We start from the raw sequence: 15,290 nt of genomic DNA, 5'->3' as shown, positions 1-15,290 counted from the left end.
GCCCCAGCCCTGAGCCCGCTCCCACACTCAAAACCCCTTGGCCCTAGCCAGGAGGCCCTTCATGCACTCTGAACCCCTCATTTATGGCCCCACCCTGGAGCCTAGGGGAAGCCCTGAGCCTCCCCGCTCCGCCCGCCCCACGGAGCTGTGTGTGGCCCACGACTGATTTTTTCCTGTGAGTCTGTGGCCCTCAATAGAAAAAAGGTTCCCCACTCCAATGTAGAAGACTAGGAAAAACTGGTGCCACAATCCAGACACTTTCTCCTTGCATTCCTATATTAGAAAATAATTGCAGAACTTAGAATCAATGTCCTACTGTATAAAAAATGGAAGGAAGACTTAGGACTTTTGGGCAGACTCCTCCTGAGAGAGAGAGTTTTGCCTAGGTGGATGGAGGAGCAAGGAGAAGTTTCTTTGTTCCAAACTTGAAAAACCTAAAGCAGAAAGTTTTCAACCAGACTTCTCTCTTCTAAAAAATTTGTCAACCACACACACAAAATTAATAAAAATAACTACAGCTGAGAATAAAGCAGATATATTGAATTATATAATTTACTCTCATTTGATGTTTTTTGCCAGTTATGAAATGCATTGCTACAAAAACATGAGTTTGCAACTTTTGGATCTGAAACTGGCAGCTTGAAATACTAATATAAATTAGATTTTGCACTAGTTGTCAATATGTTTTAGCTTTTCCATCCACTATAAGGAGGACATGTCTAGCTAGTCATGAAATATAGGAGTTTCTACACGCACAGCTTATACCAAAATGTATTTATGCAGACACTACATATTTAGTTTGGTTTGTTTTATTGTTAGCTGTTTTATAAACCAGAGACAAGCTATGGAGGGTTTACCATGGATGGATAGGGAGTCAGTGGTACTGATCGTAAGTAATATATCCAAGGTATGTAAAAGGTTTATAAAGGAGTTTTAATTCAAGGAAAAAGTATTTTCTTACTCTTTTCTCCTTTCCTAGAGCATACAATTGCAGAGATGTGTTTTCTGTGTGTAAAGTAATGCTGGAATGCATTTGCTGCTAATGTCTAGTCATTTATATGAAATTAAAGTTATGTAGAAATCTGCTTCTGCTATTAACATGACACAAAACTGAAATGAACTGCTAAAATGTTAAAACAAAAAACATTGTGATGAAATCTGTGCTGGCTGATTAAAAACTAACATTATCCTTTAAACTATATTGACTCAAAATTATGAGACTGATAGCTAGTTCTTGCTCAGAACAGTATGATGGACAACCGATATCTCTTTCAATAAGAACAGCCATACTGGATCAGACCTAAGGTCCATCTAGCCCAGTATCCTGTCTTCCAACAATGGCCAATGCCAGGTACCCCAGAGGGTATGAACAGAACAGGTAATCATCAAGGGATCAATCCCACAGTCCATTCCCAGCTTCTAGAAAACAAAAGCTAGGGACATCATCCCTGTCCATCCTGGGCTAATTGCCCTTGATGGACCTAAAAGTTACTCTCAATAAAAGTTACTCTCTTCAAATTAAATGAAGTAATTATTTCTGACTAAACACCGGTATCTCCCGTTCAGAATTTTACAAAAATATTTTAGTCACTTACTAAGCTGACTGATTAATCAGACAAACTCACAATTTGTATTGTTTTGTATGCCACTAATTTAAGAAGGAAAAACAACAAATCAAAATTTCAGTAAGTAAACATATACTAATGGAGGCAAAGTAAAGAATGTTTAAACCTAAAAAAATTAACTTGAATTTGAGGCCCAGACTCAGAAAAGCATCTAAGCACATGCTTAAACACATCCCTATTCATAAAGGAACCTCAATAAAGGGTGTTCTTCAACTCCAATGACTAAGTCTAACTGTCATTGTGCCTATCTCAGCAACACTGATTGGGGTCTTTGGGTGCTACCATAAAATAAATATTTTCTAAAGTACCACTATTAATAGTAACAGTATTAATATTTTGGGACAAAAGGATTGTCTGTACTAACAAATTCAGTGCTCACTCTTCTGCATTAAAACCACTGTCTCAGCGCTAGCATGGGTCTAAGTGCTATTGTAAACAGGACTAATGAATTTTCAGCACTGTCACAAAACCTTGCTCTGAGCAGCAGTGAAGACTTGGTGTCAAAAAGACATCACATTTCCAAGTGTAGACACAGCCTGTGAGCCTACCATATTGGTGGAAGCTTCTAAAATGTTAATTAAATTAACTTTTGGGAGGGGGCATTTCTAAAGGGTAGTGTGGATGCTTTAAGCCAAACTGTGAAAAACATTTGGTTACCATGATTATTCAGTTTTCATAAACTGTTTAACTTGTGGGTTATGGTTTTACTTGTGGATGCAGTTTAAATTATTTAATATTCTCACATAGGTCTTGTCAACACTAGAATTAAATTGTTGGAAAGTCAACTAGTTGTACAAAACTAATTTATGGACAAATAATTCAGTGCATCCACACTAACCATGCTTAATTGGTTTAAGTTTTGGCCCACATTAGCACTGAAAAATATAAATGACAATGTTCTCTTAATATTTATCCCACAATTCCTGATTCAGTAAATGCAATACATTCTAAGTCTTTTACAAATATTCTCGGAGCATTAACCACTTAAATTTTTCTAGTGTAGACCAGGTGATAGACATTGAGGGATGGAGGGAGGGATAACTCACTGGTTTGAGCATTGGCTTGCTAAACCAAGGGTTGTGAGTTCAGTCCTTGAGGGGGCCACTTAGGGATCTGGGGCAAAATCAGTACTTGGTCCTGCTAGGGAAAGCAGGGGGCTGGACTTGATGACTTTTCAAGGTCCCTTCCAGTTCTAGGAGATAGGATATCTCCATTAATTAAAAAAAAAATTAAAAAGATTTACAACGTGGGGCAGAATAGACTAAAGAACATTAGAGATGGGTTTTTCTTTCAAGTGAATCTCAAACTGAGCAATCAATTACCTATCCAGCCAAGATATAGGAACACAGAACATTCTATGGGACAATTTGATTTCCATTCAAAAAGACAGACACTAAATTCAGAAGAAGATTGAAATTCCTTCTCTATAGACATGCTACTTCATTTTCACATTTCTCAAAACAAGGGAAGAGAAGTCACTAAGTGTAGTCCCTAATGTGGGTATCTTGTGCAATAATATAATCTAGACCAGGAGGGCTACACAGCATGATAAAAATTCCAAAAAATCCTTATCATCACCACAAACCTGGAAATCTCTAGCACTCATCTGGAAGGCCCTGTAAATACTCAGAAATATTTTAACAGCAAGTTTAAAACAAGAATTCAATCATGGTTTGAAGACTATAAAAAAGACACACACTCTTTCCCCAGGACAGAAAAAAAGGTCTACCAGTCACTGCAACAAGGCAACCTGAAGATTTTTATAAGGCTACTGAAACTAAATCTGCTTAGAAACCTGATTTTCTAAGTACTTTCAGATTAATTAAACTGCCAATGAAAACATAGAAATCTCATGAACGACAGCTGCTTTTGACACCTGTTAAAAACCAGGGTGTGGTTCTGACACTCTGGCCACAAAAGCAGCTGTAATTCATGGGGTTTACATGTTTTCCATGGCAGTTTAACTAGCCTGAAAGTGATCTAACTGGGGCCAGTATTCAGACAGTGGAAGTAGAATCAGAACTCTCAACCATCAAAAAAAGTTAGAAGTTAAGAGTCAAAGCTTCTGCACAATCAATGGGAAAGTCCATGGAAAACAAGCTCTCATACTGGTCAGAAGAGCTATGGATTGGACCTGGCACCGAAATCAATGTCTTATTTCTGATCCATTTTTATCGCTGTGTTCCTGTTAGATCACCCAGTCATACTGCTGTCAGCTGTCCTGTATTACACTAAACATATGAAACTGCAAGTAGCTGATGTCATAGTTACTCCTTAGTTTTATTATAGAAAGGTAATCTGTGAAAAAGATAAATATGGTCAAGATATTTCAGAAGTGATTAGTGAGACTGGGTGCCTCCATTTTTGGGTGCTCAATTGGAGACATCTTAAATGGGCCTTATTTTCAGCAGCTGCATGCTCAGTATTTCCTAAAAATTAGGTCTCTCTAAAAATGCCTCAAATTGGGTACCCTCCCCCAAAATAATCACAAATACCAGTCACTTTTGAAAATCTTGAGCATAGCTATTTCAAAACACCAGGCTCCATTCTGGCAAACCTGAAGATGCCTATCTATACATCTTGCCTCAAAAGAGTGACCAGCCCCTTTCTTTACAATTTGCTTCTCACAAACAAAACTCTCCAGTCTTGGGAATGTTTTATAGGAACTCTTTCCTAGCACACTTTTCTTGATTGCTTTAGGGCTGTCATTACCTCTGTCACATTTAAAGGCCCAGCTGCCATTTGGTAGCAGACTGCTGCTTGCCACATCGCCTTTCCTTCTATCTGGTAAATGTTCCTATTTTGTTTTCCTTTCATCTTATCATTAAAGGAGATAACACACAAGCATGCAAATGGATAAACTGATGGGGAAAAATCTTTTAAAAAATAGATTAGTACCTGGAAGAATTTTAAGCTCTGCTTCATCACTGTATTTGGGCGACCCACCACTTTCAATGATGCAGCGATAGAGTCCTCCATCCTCATCTGTAACATTGCTCATGATTAGAGCTCCACTTGGTAATGTGAATACATGGTCATCCAAAAAGAGTGGCTGACGATCCTGCTCCCACCTCACAAATGGTACCAGATCAGCACTGACCTCGCAGTTCAGAATTACGCTGTTTCCTCTATAGACAGATGTTGATTCTGGCTGGCTAGTGAACCTTGGAAGTCCTGGAGAGGAAGGTGAAAAGAGAATGGAAAAATCAAAATTATGCCAAACTACCACAATTCTGAAGGTCAGACCAGCAATCTGCCTTTTAAGCCTGATAAAAGTTGCACACCATCTTTCTAGAATCAGCAGATATGGATGAAAATAAGAAAAAAATTGCTTATTTGAACAACAAGTGAATACAACACAGATTCTACATGGGACATCATATTAAATATGTTTTAATAGGAGGAAAGAAACACTGAGGGCCAAATTGTGAAAGCCTTTATGGGAGAAGGAGGAGACATGCAAAGAAAACTCACTCACTTCCCCGTGTGCTCCCTCTCTGTGTCCCTAGGAAGCAAACAGTACCCCAGAAAAAACGGTGAAGCCTAGACCAGTCCCCTCCTGGACATCAAGCTATACATGCTTTGGGCCAAGTGATGACATCTACCCACTGTTCCAAGTAAGCTGTGGTGTAGAATCATATCAGGAACTCAGAGAGAGACTGCACATGGCCCCACTTCCTCTCAGCATTGTTTTTTAAATGCCATGCACCCCAGGGTTGAGAATAAGGCCTGAAATTATCACAAGACAGAATGCATGCCCTGGGGAAGGAGAGGAGGCTCCTGGAATGCTCTTCCCTTCCCAGAGCCTACATTCTGTGAGAGGGCCTATTAAATGCAATTATAGGTTGATGAGAGGTTTAAGTTCAGAATTTAATTCAAACGTCAGGAAAATCAGAAGTGTGTTCCCCCCAATGGCAACATTATCAGTGTTCACTACACAAACGACAAAGATATACGTTAACTTCACAGTCATTTAGTCATTCAATCTCATTGAAACACAGTAGGAATGTAGTGCGTAATTTTCTTAGGCCCCTTTGAAAACACTAAACTTAAAATACCACTGTACCGGTGCACATGAGCAATATGACTAATATAGCTTTTGAATGTCTTCATATGCAAGTGTTTACATTTTCATCCTTAACTTTCAATTTATGTATTTTTGTGCATTTAATTTCCTTGCCTTATAAAAAAGTTATCCCTGGATGCAGCACTATGGCATAACAGCTGTATTTTGCACACTACTGGCTTTACACTACCATATATACTTGTTCATTAGCCCGTTCCTTTACAAGCTGACCCCCCGAGATGGATAGGTAAAAACAGAAAAAATGTATGACCCTTTCATAAGCCAACCCTATATTTCAGGGGTTGGCAAAGTTTGGCTCCTGGCCCAACAGGGTAAGCCGCTAGCAGGCCTGGACGTTTTGTTTACCCTCAGCTCCAATTGGCTGGGAACAGCGAACCACAGCAACAGGCAGCTGAGGGGCTCTGTGCCTGCAGGTAAACAAAATGACAATGTACTATATATTTAATTCAATGATTCCATAGAGTTCAAAATCATCAAATTTTGGTGTAGGCCCATTTATAAGCTGACCCCCACTCTTTGATGCGTCACATTTCTACCAAAAATATTCAGCTAATGAACGAGTATATACAGTATATCACTTTCTAGATAAACCAACAAATCTAGCTGAAACATTATAATAAAAATAGATTACTCTGCAGTCTTAAAAATTTGTTTAAAAGGCCTAACAAAATGCCTAGACAAAAGTTCATTTAGGAAAAGGATGAGATTATTTCCCTTTAACAAACTAAAAATGTTAAAGTTTAAAAACCCTAAATTCTCATAAATCAGGAAATATTTCAAGTTCCAACACCAATTTATTCTTTGTCTCTTCTCCAACCCCCACCCAAATCTAAATTTTCCAATACAGGCCACAAACTCCAAGGAAATTACATACCAGTTTGGAAACCCAGCCTACCCACTGGATACTGACCAGAAACCCATGTTTCAAGTATGAGATCATCTAACTTTCTACAAATGTGACAGAGAAATAATTCTACCCTCTGTTCATCAAACCACATGAGCTGGGGCTCACACCATATCTTCTAAAACAGGTGGGGCTTTGCTGATATTACTAATATTGATCAGAAATCCAAATAGAAGTTAGTGATAAAATTGTACTCCATGTATCCTACTCATTCAGTTTAGACATCATGATAACCCATCCACCCTTACAAGGTAAGACTAAATTCTGTACATAGTATAACCTAGAAGAGTGAATGCTGGTTGTAGCATATGACTCAATACCACATTCCTGTAATTCATATATGCAACAGGTAGATTTGTTTCTTCCATGTGGCAACTCATGTGTGTTTCCCACTAGTAAGCAGAGAATAAATAGCTGCATTGGAGCAGAATTAAGGTTGGTGTCAGATTTTTAATTGATAAATTTCCTGACTTTCAAGCATCTGGTTTTTGGTTTTTCAAAGAAGTTACAAAGTATTTTCAGCTTTCCATTCACCCCTGTCAAGTTAAAAGTTTTCTACAAAAATATTTTTTGCAAAATATTTTAATGAACTTACTAAAAGCAAAGATAATTGAGTCTTCCCAAAGTAGATGAAGTACACTATCAGACCTGCATTTCTATGAGTTCCAGAATGAGCTGAAAAATCTCAGTGGAAATAAAATCAAGAGAACACTAGTACATATCGAAAGGCAGAAAAGTAATTTGATTTACTACACAGCTAGATCAGATTTGCACCATAATTCACAAGTCACCGTAAGAGACTTCTATAACAAGCCAGAAGTCAACTGATCAACAATAACAGTCAAATGACACACTCATGCTACTTCCTCGCATATGCAGCAAGCAAAGCATTTTGACCATAAAAGCTGTAGTTCCAGTGAAGCCAATCATCACTGGGTAGAAGTATTTGCTAGCCAGAATAAAATGTATGCAAACATTCTTACTGCAGAGTTGTTATAGCACAGTATAATAGAATTCAACATAAATATTAAGCCAGCCTTTTAAATTGGTGTTAAAGTCTAAAACAAAAATATATGCAAGAGTCTAAATTGTGAAGGTTTCAACTACAATCATGTTCAGCATAGTGTGCTGAATTTCTGTATTCCCAACCAAAAACTTAAGTGAAATGTTTACATTTCAAGGTATTTACAACTTTAAGATATATTATTTCACGTGTTATCTTCATCTACCTTGCCATCACTCTGCCACCTTCCCTCTTTCTTAATTATGTATGAAAACGAACCATGGTCATTTGCTTAAAGGAAGCTGGAAAACAGCTGACTATGCTAGGTTTTGATAATGTTGCTGCCAGTGCCCTTCACGTCCTTCATTCAACAATATGAATGATCACAATCGGACACTAAATTCACCTTAGTCACAAAACAATTGGCAGAAAAGTAGTTTGTCATGCGGTTCTCAGAAGCCAGATAGGATGATGAGTGGCACAGAAATTGAAACAGCTATAATAGCCATAGTTACGATAACGATCATTTCCATTCTAACTTAGTCTCTTCAGAAGCTCATAACTGTCTGAAGCTTTCAGCTTTCAGGCCGAAATTCTCCCTTTTTGGGGTTAACAATGGATTTTTTTCTTGAAGTTTGAGCAAAAATGGTTGAAGACACTGAGTAAAATGGGAATGATAAATATTTTTGCACAATATTTTATTACACAGCTCTATAGTCAAAATAACTGAGGGCTGAAGGATGAAATTTTAGCATGGAAATGACCCTCTGTGAGAAATGCCTTCACTTTTTTACCAGTTACCACCACCCGAGGGACTGTCAAACAAGGAGATTTTTCCTTCCCAGGACAATCTGCAGCTAAAGGAAAAGGGTTGAAGAGATGTTGTAAAACGAAAGCCGTACTTAACAGTTTAAATTTCAAATGCTTTAACTGTTTTTCCTTACTCTGCATCATGTTAACATCTTTGACTCTTTGGGCCCATATAGTCCGTTTAAATTAATACAACCGACCCTGTCAGATATTACTTTAATATTTAACAATTTAGCAAGAAGTGAAGTATTTAGCTGATCTTTTCAACTGTGGATTGGCCAAAGAATTCTTAAGAGAACTGATCTTATCAAGGTCAATCTAAATAGTTTGCAATGGTAGGAGCAACAGCCTTGATAAGTGCACATATCACAGTCACACTCAGTAAAATGGCATATTAAATTAGCTGTTTTCATATATTTCCTTAGCATCAAATAAAAGCTGCCTCAATTAAAAGAGAGGGAAACAAAGGGAGAATTGCTACCTGAAACCAAAACTACGCTGAAAAACACAGACATGTAAAGGGATGCTGTATTAAGGCCTTCTTGCCTCATTCTCTGCTCACTTCACAGTTTCATTCAAAATTCACAGGGATTAGATAAGGGACTTTTGAGTACTTTACTAGAGCTGCAGGAGCAGAGCCAGGGTTCCTACAGAGCCCTTCCCTCAACCTCGTAAGGATTTTATAAAGTCTGCAGGAGCCCTCTTGACTTTTCGCTATCCAGCTGCTTTAGCAATAGACATACCATGTGTGAAACAAATCCTTATTTAGCTACTCGCTATATGAGCTTGGCAAACTGCTATGCATATTCATTATTCAGGTTTCTCAGCTCTGTCACACAAAACCATTTTTTTCCCAAGAAAAAGTGAAGGCATTTCTCAAAGAGGGTCATTTCCATGCTAAAATTTCATCCTTCAACACTCAGTTATTTTGACTGTAGAGTTGTATAATAAAATATTGGGCATAAGGGCAGGGCACTGGGCAGGGGGGCAATGTGGAAGAGGCATGTTGGCAGTGCAGGGTTGGGCAGGCCATTGTGCGTCTAGAAGCTGTAGGTTTGTAAACAGTGCCCTTGTGCTGGGCTGAGTGGGGCCACTCCTGCTGCACTGCGCATCATTGCCCCCCAGTCGGCTCCTCACTCTGCAGACCGCCCCCCATCACATGCCCTATTTTCCCAATGGGGGCCCACAAATATGTCTGGCACCAGGCCCACAAAAAATTAATCTGGCTCTGGCTGTGGGTGCAGGCCCTGGGGTGGGGCAAGGGAAGAGGAGTTTGGGATGTAGAAAGGTGCTTCAGGGTGGGATCGAAGGGGGATCAGGACTGGGGCAGAAGGTTGGGGCCCGGGAGGGCATCAGGGGTGTAGGCTCTGGGTGATGCTTACCTCAAATAATTCCCAGAATCAGCAGCATGTCCCCATCCCATCCACCCCGGGCTCCTACATGGAGGCATGGACAGGCAGCTCAGCACACTGCCCCATCCTCGCTTCTGCAGCTCCCATTGGTTGTGGTTCCTAGCCACTGGGAGCTGCGGGGGCAGCACTTGGGGTGAGGGCAGCATGCAGAGCCCCCTGGCTGCCCCGATGCGTAGGAGCCAGAAAGGGGATGTGCTGCTGCTTCTGGGAGCCAAGTGATGCAGAAGCTAGCAGGTAGCCTGACAGCCCCACTGCATGGCACTTCCAGGATCCCTTTTTGACCCGGTATTCCGGTCAAAACATGGACATCTGGTCACTAGTTGGCAGCCAACTTATGTTTTCCGTCAATAATTTTTGCACTCGCATCCCCCAAAGTTTTGTCTTTTTAAGAATCCCCAAAGGAGAGTGATGGCTGGAACAGCCCATCTTCTCATTATTTTGATTGCCAGTTAGGCCTAATTTCTGACACACCAATTTTAGTCCACTGATTTACAGTCCCACATTTCTTTTGTTTACCAGCCTTGATCTCAGGATAGTCCTTGAGTAATATCAGTCAACCTTTTTGTTTGGACTAACTCAGTCTGTCTTCCTTCTGTACTTTTTCCCACCAACATTTGTTACAGATTATTTTGACATTTTATGAACTTTCATTCACTTTTGCTAAACTTCAGAGTACTTGCCAAAATAGTAAAAGAAGACATTGCTCCAAGGAGCCTTTGGAAACCTTATATTGCTGAAATGTTGGGAGTTTAGAAAGGCCATTTATATAGTTTATGATTAAATGATTTAAAATGTATCCATATGATTCCTAAAAACAAGAATTTGGTTCGCTACTTGAAAACAGTAGTTCTATAAATTGTTCCCAAATTATTGGATTAGGCCATTGTCTTCTGCCCTCAAATAGCTCTTCTGACCACGAAAACCATCTGGAATTCAACTCTCAATAGATCTCGGTCAAGCCACTCCAGATGAGAGCTTCCCTAGCAAAACTAGTGAATAACTAGTTTAAAAATCATTATCTCTAACAATAATTCTGCATCAAACTATGAAAATAGAACAACATACCAAATAAGTCTCTTGACAGAGGCAGCTCTTTAAAGAACTCCAATTTTCAGGTTATTAACATTTCCTTTTCTGCTCAGAGTCCCAAATCTACAGTGAATTAACTAGGCCTAGCAGCACCGAAAACCCAAATCAGTGCGTAAGAGAAGACAATGGGAAATTAGGTAATATTTAAACACAATACTTTCAGAGCACTACATCAGTCATATTGCTCAAAAGCAATTTCTGCAAAGGCACTGATGACCACATAATAATGGCTAGTGAACATGTGAACAGAACATTAAGAGATTGCTTAACGTGTGCTGAGTTACTTTTTGACCCAGTAGTCTCCATTTCCCTATCAGAATGGATCCTGACACTCAGAGGATAAAGAAGGCTATCTGATCTCTAATGCAATGATAGATTTATTAGGTATGCCAGACCAAGAAGCTTTCCAATTCTGAAAAAGATTAATGGAATCTCAGGCGTCCTATCAATATGCCTTGTGTAAATCAAATTTTAGATCCTGGACCACATGCTTTCATGACACCCACTTGGGACAAAAGAAAGGGAAGTCAATGGCTTAATCACTAAAGAATTTAGAATTAAGCTGTGAACCATAGGGAGACAAATCAGTGGCTGCAAAAATGATAGAACAGGCACAAGATAGGCTGCTAGTTCTCCTGTTCTGCAAGCCAAAATGATGGGGAAATACAGAATAAACCAGTGATCCCCAACCTTTTCGTCTGGTAGGCGCCAGAGGAAGGACCGTGGCGGTGATGGAGCATCCGCCAAAATGCCACCGAATTTCTGCAGTGTTTCAGCGGCGATGCCTCTCGATGATGCCACTGGCCACCAAGCGACGTCATCGAGAGGCATCGCCGCCGAAACTCCACCGAAATTCGGCAGCATTTCGGCGTATGCTCGACCACCAGCCAGGACGCAGGCGTATTTAGTTCGGGATCACCCTGATGAACTCTATCCTCTGGGTCAGTTCTAGGGTCAACTTCGCTCTGTTGAGGAGGAGACCCAGCCATTGGAATGTATACCTGACCGGTCATCGAGGTAAGGTCCACCGTCGATGGAGGAAGGCAGCCATGACTGACATACACTTGGTGATCACCCGGGGGGCTGTGGAAAGGCCGAAGGGAAGGGCCGTAAACTAGTAATATTCGCGGTTGACCACAAAGTGCAGAAAGTGCCTGTGCGCCGGATGAATCGCTATGTGGAAGTACGCACCCTTCATTTCTAGTGCGGCATACTAGTCTCCAGGATCCAGGGAAGGGATAATGGTGCCCAGGGAGACCATGTGGAACTTCAACTTGACCGTGAATTTGTTGAACCCGCACAGGTCCAGAATGGGCCGGAGGTCCCCTTTGGCCTTGAGGATTAGGAAATATCGAGAATAAAACTCCCTGCCCCTTAGTTCCCGTGAAACCTCCTCTACCGCCTCCATGGCGAGGAGTGCCTGAACCTCCTGAATAAGGAGTTGCTTGTGAGAGGGGTCCCTGAAGAGGGACAGGGAAGGGAGGGGTGAGAGGGTGGGAAGGAACAAAATTGGAGACAGTATCCCACTTCCACTGTGCAAATGATCCAGTGGTCCGAGGTTATTTGAGACCATGCACGGTGGAAGTGGGATAAATGATTCAAAAAGGGTAGGGAAGAATCTGGGGTTTAAGTCTGGTACGCAGTCCTTGGGCACCCCTTCAACAGGCGTACTTGGAACCCAACGATGGTTTGGTTGGGCCCTGGCCTTGCCCAGACGGAAGGTTGGAGGGAGTCCTCCTGCCATTCCACCCCCACCACCTGTAAAAGTCCTGCCTCGGACGACGAGGGTAGGAGTGCTGCTGTGGCTGTTGGGGCTTGTGGTGCTTCCGCTGGGTTGCTGGGGTGTGCATATCCAGGGACTTTATGGTTGCCCTCGAGTCCTTAAGGCTATAAAGCCTAGGGTCAGTCTGCTCCGTGAACAGGCCCTCCCCCTCAAAGGGTAGGTCCATCAAAGGGTAGGTCAGTGTCTGCTGAACCTCAGGGGCCAGGCCAGAGGCTTGCAGCCAGGAGGTGCGCCTCATGGCAATCCCAAGGACAAGGTATGTGTGGCTGAGTCTGCAGCGTCCAGTGAGGCCTGTAAAGAGGTCCACAACACTGTCTTGCCCTTGTCAACAAGGGCCCCAAACTCCTCCGTGGACTCAGGAGGCACAAACTCCTCGAACTTCAGAAGGAAGTGCCTGCTGATTGGCAATCCGAAGCTGGAGCCCACCCGTGGAGTATATCTTGAGACCAAACAAGTCCAGCCACTTGGTGTCCTTCGACTCTCCTTCTCATTCATGGCCGCAGCCACCAGTGAACAGGCCTCCAGGTGCAGGAACAAATAGTTGTACCCCTTCAAGGGGCCAAAGTATTTATGTTCGACCCCTTTGGCCGTAGGGGGAATGGAGGCCGGGGTCTACCAGATGGTTTTGGTGTTGGTCTGGATGATCTTGATGAGGGGCAGGGCCACTCTCAACAGACGTTCCAGGGCCAAAATGTCCACCACTGGGTCCTCCAATTCCACCAACTCCTCGGCCTGCAGGTTCATGTTGCATGCCGCCCTGCGCAGGAGGTCTCGATGAGCACGGATATCTATGGGCGGTGGCCCAGAGATAGAGGTGCCTGCCACAGCCTCGTCAGGGGAGGATGACGAAGAGGCCATGGGTGGGGAAAGGGCTGTCCTGACCCCCTGTACCACGGGGGCCTGATGCTCTGCATCACTGAGCACAGGCCCAAGCTTGGGAATCAGTGTCAGAGTGGGTCCCAAGGTGGGAAGAGGGCATGACATCTCCTCCACACACCCAGGAGCAGGCTGACAGGCGGAGGCTTCCAGCACCCATGGTTCAGAGGTGGCCAACTGGAAAGCACCAGACTGTGCACCTTGGGCCTGGTGGTATGCCCACAGGGTCCAGAATGGCCTCTGGGTGGGCCCCTGCCTGTGCGCCTGCCATGGTGCTGCCCCCACATCAGGGCGGCCACAGTCCAACTGGCAGCAGTCCCGTCTCCGAACCAGAGGAACAAGAACCAGACCGTGAGGCCAGGGCGGCACTGAGAGGATCTGTGCCAGGGAGCAGCATCGAGGAGAAGGAGAGCAGTGCCGCAAGGCTGGGGAGCAGTGTCTGGATCTGGAACGTACCGTGGCCTGGAGTTAGGTCAAGACAATCAATGGCACCAGGATCGGTGCCAGGTCCAGGACCTGCTCCATGACAGCAACTGACAGGCAGAGCGGCACCATGATCAGGAGCGTCGACGTGAACCGGAGCAATGACTCAAGTATGTCCAGCATCATGAGTACAACCAGCACTGCGATGGACAGTGGTGCACGGACTCCAAGCGGTGCCGGGAATGGGAGTGGTGCCAAGGCTTGACCACTGGAGCTGACAGTGCCGACAGTCAGATTAATGCCAGCTTGCCTCAAGATGGTGCCATCCGCTGGGGCGCCGGAGACTTGGCATGGAGCAGAGGGGACCCTGATGCCATCATGGTGATGAGGTCCCTCGCATCCGCAAAGGCATCCAGGGTGGAAAGAGCTGGACTTACACAATGCTGTGGACTGCGGAGTCCAAAGGCACCAGATTCAATGGTTCCCCCAGCGGGGCCGAAGTCGATGGTGCCACATACATGACCTTTGCTGCCAGGCGCTCCCCTCCAGGATGCACCACATTGGCTGGCTTCAGGGAAGTGGGTCTCTGTGACGGAGAGCCACCCTTCTCCAGATTTCAGTGCTGCTTCGGTGCCAGGGATTGGGAGCAGTGCCAAGTCAATGTGGCTGGCTTCGGAGCCAGGGAACGGCCGTGCCGCGGGGAATGGCCAGACTCTGACTGCAGTGCCACCTTCACTACCACTGCCGGGGTGCTACGCGCTGAAACACTTGGTGTCAGGTCCTGCCACGCCCAAGGAGGCTGGGGACTAAGTGCTGCCTCCATAAGGAGCTGCTTCAGGTGAAAGTCCTGCTCCTTTTTAGTCCAAGGACAAAATCTCTTCCAGATCCTGCACTTCTCGGCTTGGTGAGCCTCCCCTGGACACTTTAGACAAGAGTCTGTTGGCATGGACTTGGAGCAGGACTTGTAGGGCTTGAATCCCGGGGACCTGGGCATGAAGCCCTGAAGAAAAATAATTGGGATGGAGGGTAATCCCCTAACTTAACTGCCACTAACTAAAACAAAAACAAAACAAAAACCAAACAACTGTGTTCCGAAGCTAGGGAAATGCAGAGAACTTGCAGAGCAAAATGCCACAGTTCCAACAACCATCACGGGCAGTAAGAAGGAACTGAGGGGGCGCTGAGTCAGCTGGGTCATATATTGAGCACCATGCAGGCGCCACTCCAGGGGTCTCCACAGCCGACCCGATGGATGATGCTAGGGAAAAAACCTTTCCG

The 15,290-nt window shown here is 43.5% G+C and overlaps 1 protein-coding gene across 9 annotated transcripts in view; it reads right to left on the bottom strand.

Annotated features, from left to right (window-relative positions):
* Window positions 1-15,290, bottom strand: part of NEO1 (neogenin 1) — a 477,222-nt gene that overhangs the window by 241,152 nt on the left and 220,780 nt on the right. For all 9 annotated transcript variants that reach the window (XM_075069482.1, XM_075069491.1, XM_075069483.1 and 6 more), the window contains exon 3: window positions 4,524-4,799. In XM_075069482.1, the coding sequence (XP_074925583.1) occupies window positions 4,524-4,799 (276 nt within the window). The remainder of the gene's footprint in view (window positions 1-4,523; window positions 4,800-15,290) is intronic.

Source organism: Chelonoidis abingdonii, chromosome 9 (assembly GCF_003597395.2).
Source record: "Chelonoidis abingdonii isolate Lonesome George chromosome 9, CheloAbing_2.0, whole genome shotgun sequence".
NCBI classification, from domain to species: Eukaryota; Metazoa; Chordata; order Testudines; family Testudinidae; genus Chelonoidis; species Chelonoidis abingdonii.
This window is presented reverse-complemented; position numbering and strand designations above follow the sequence as displayed.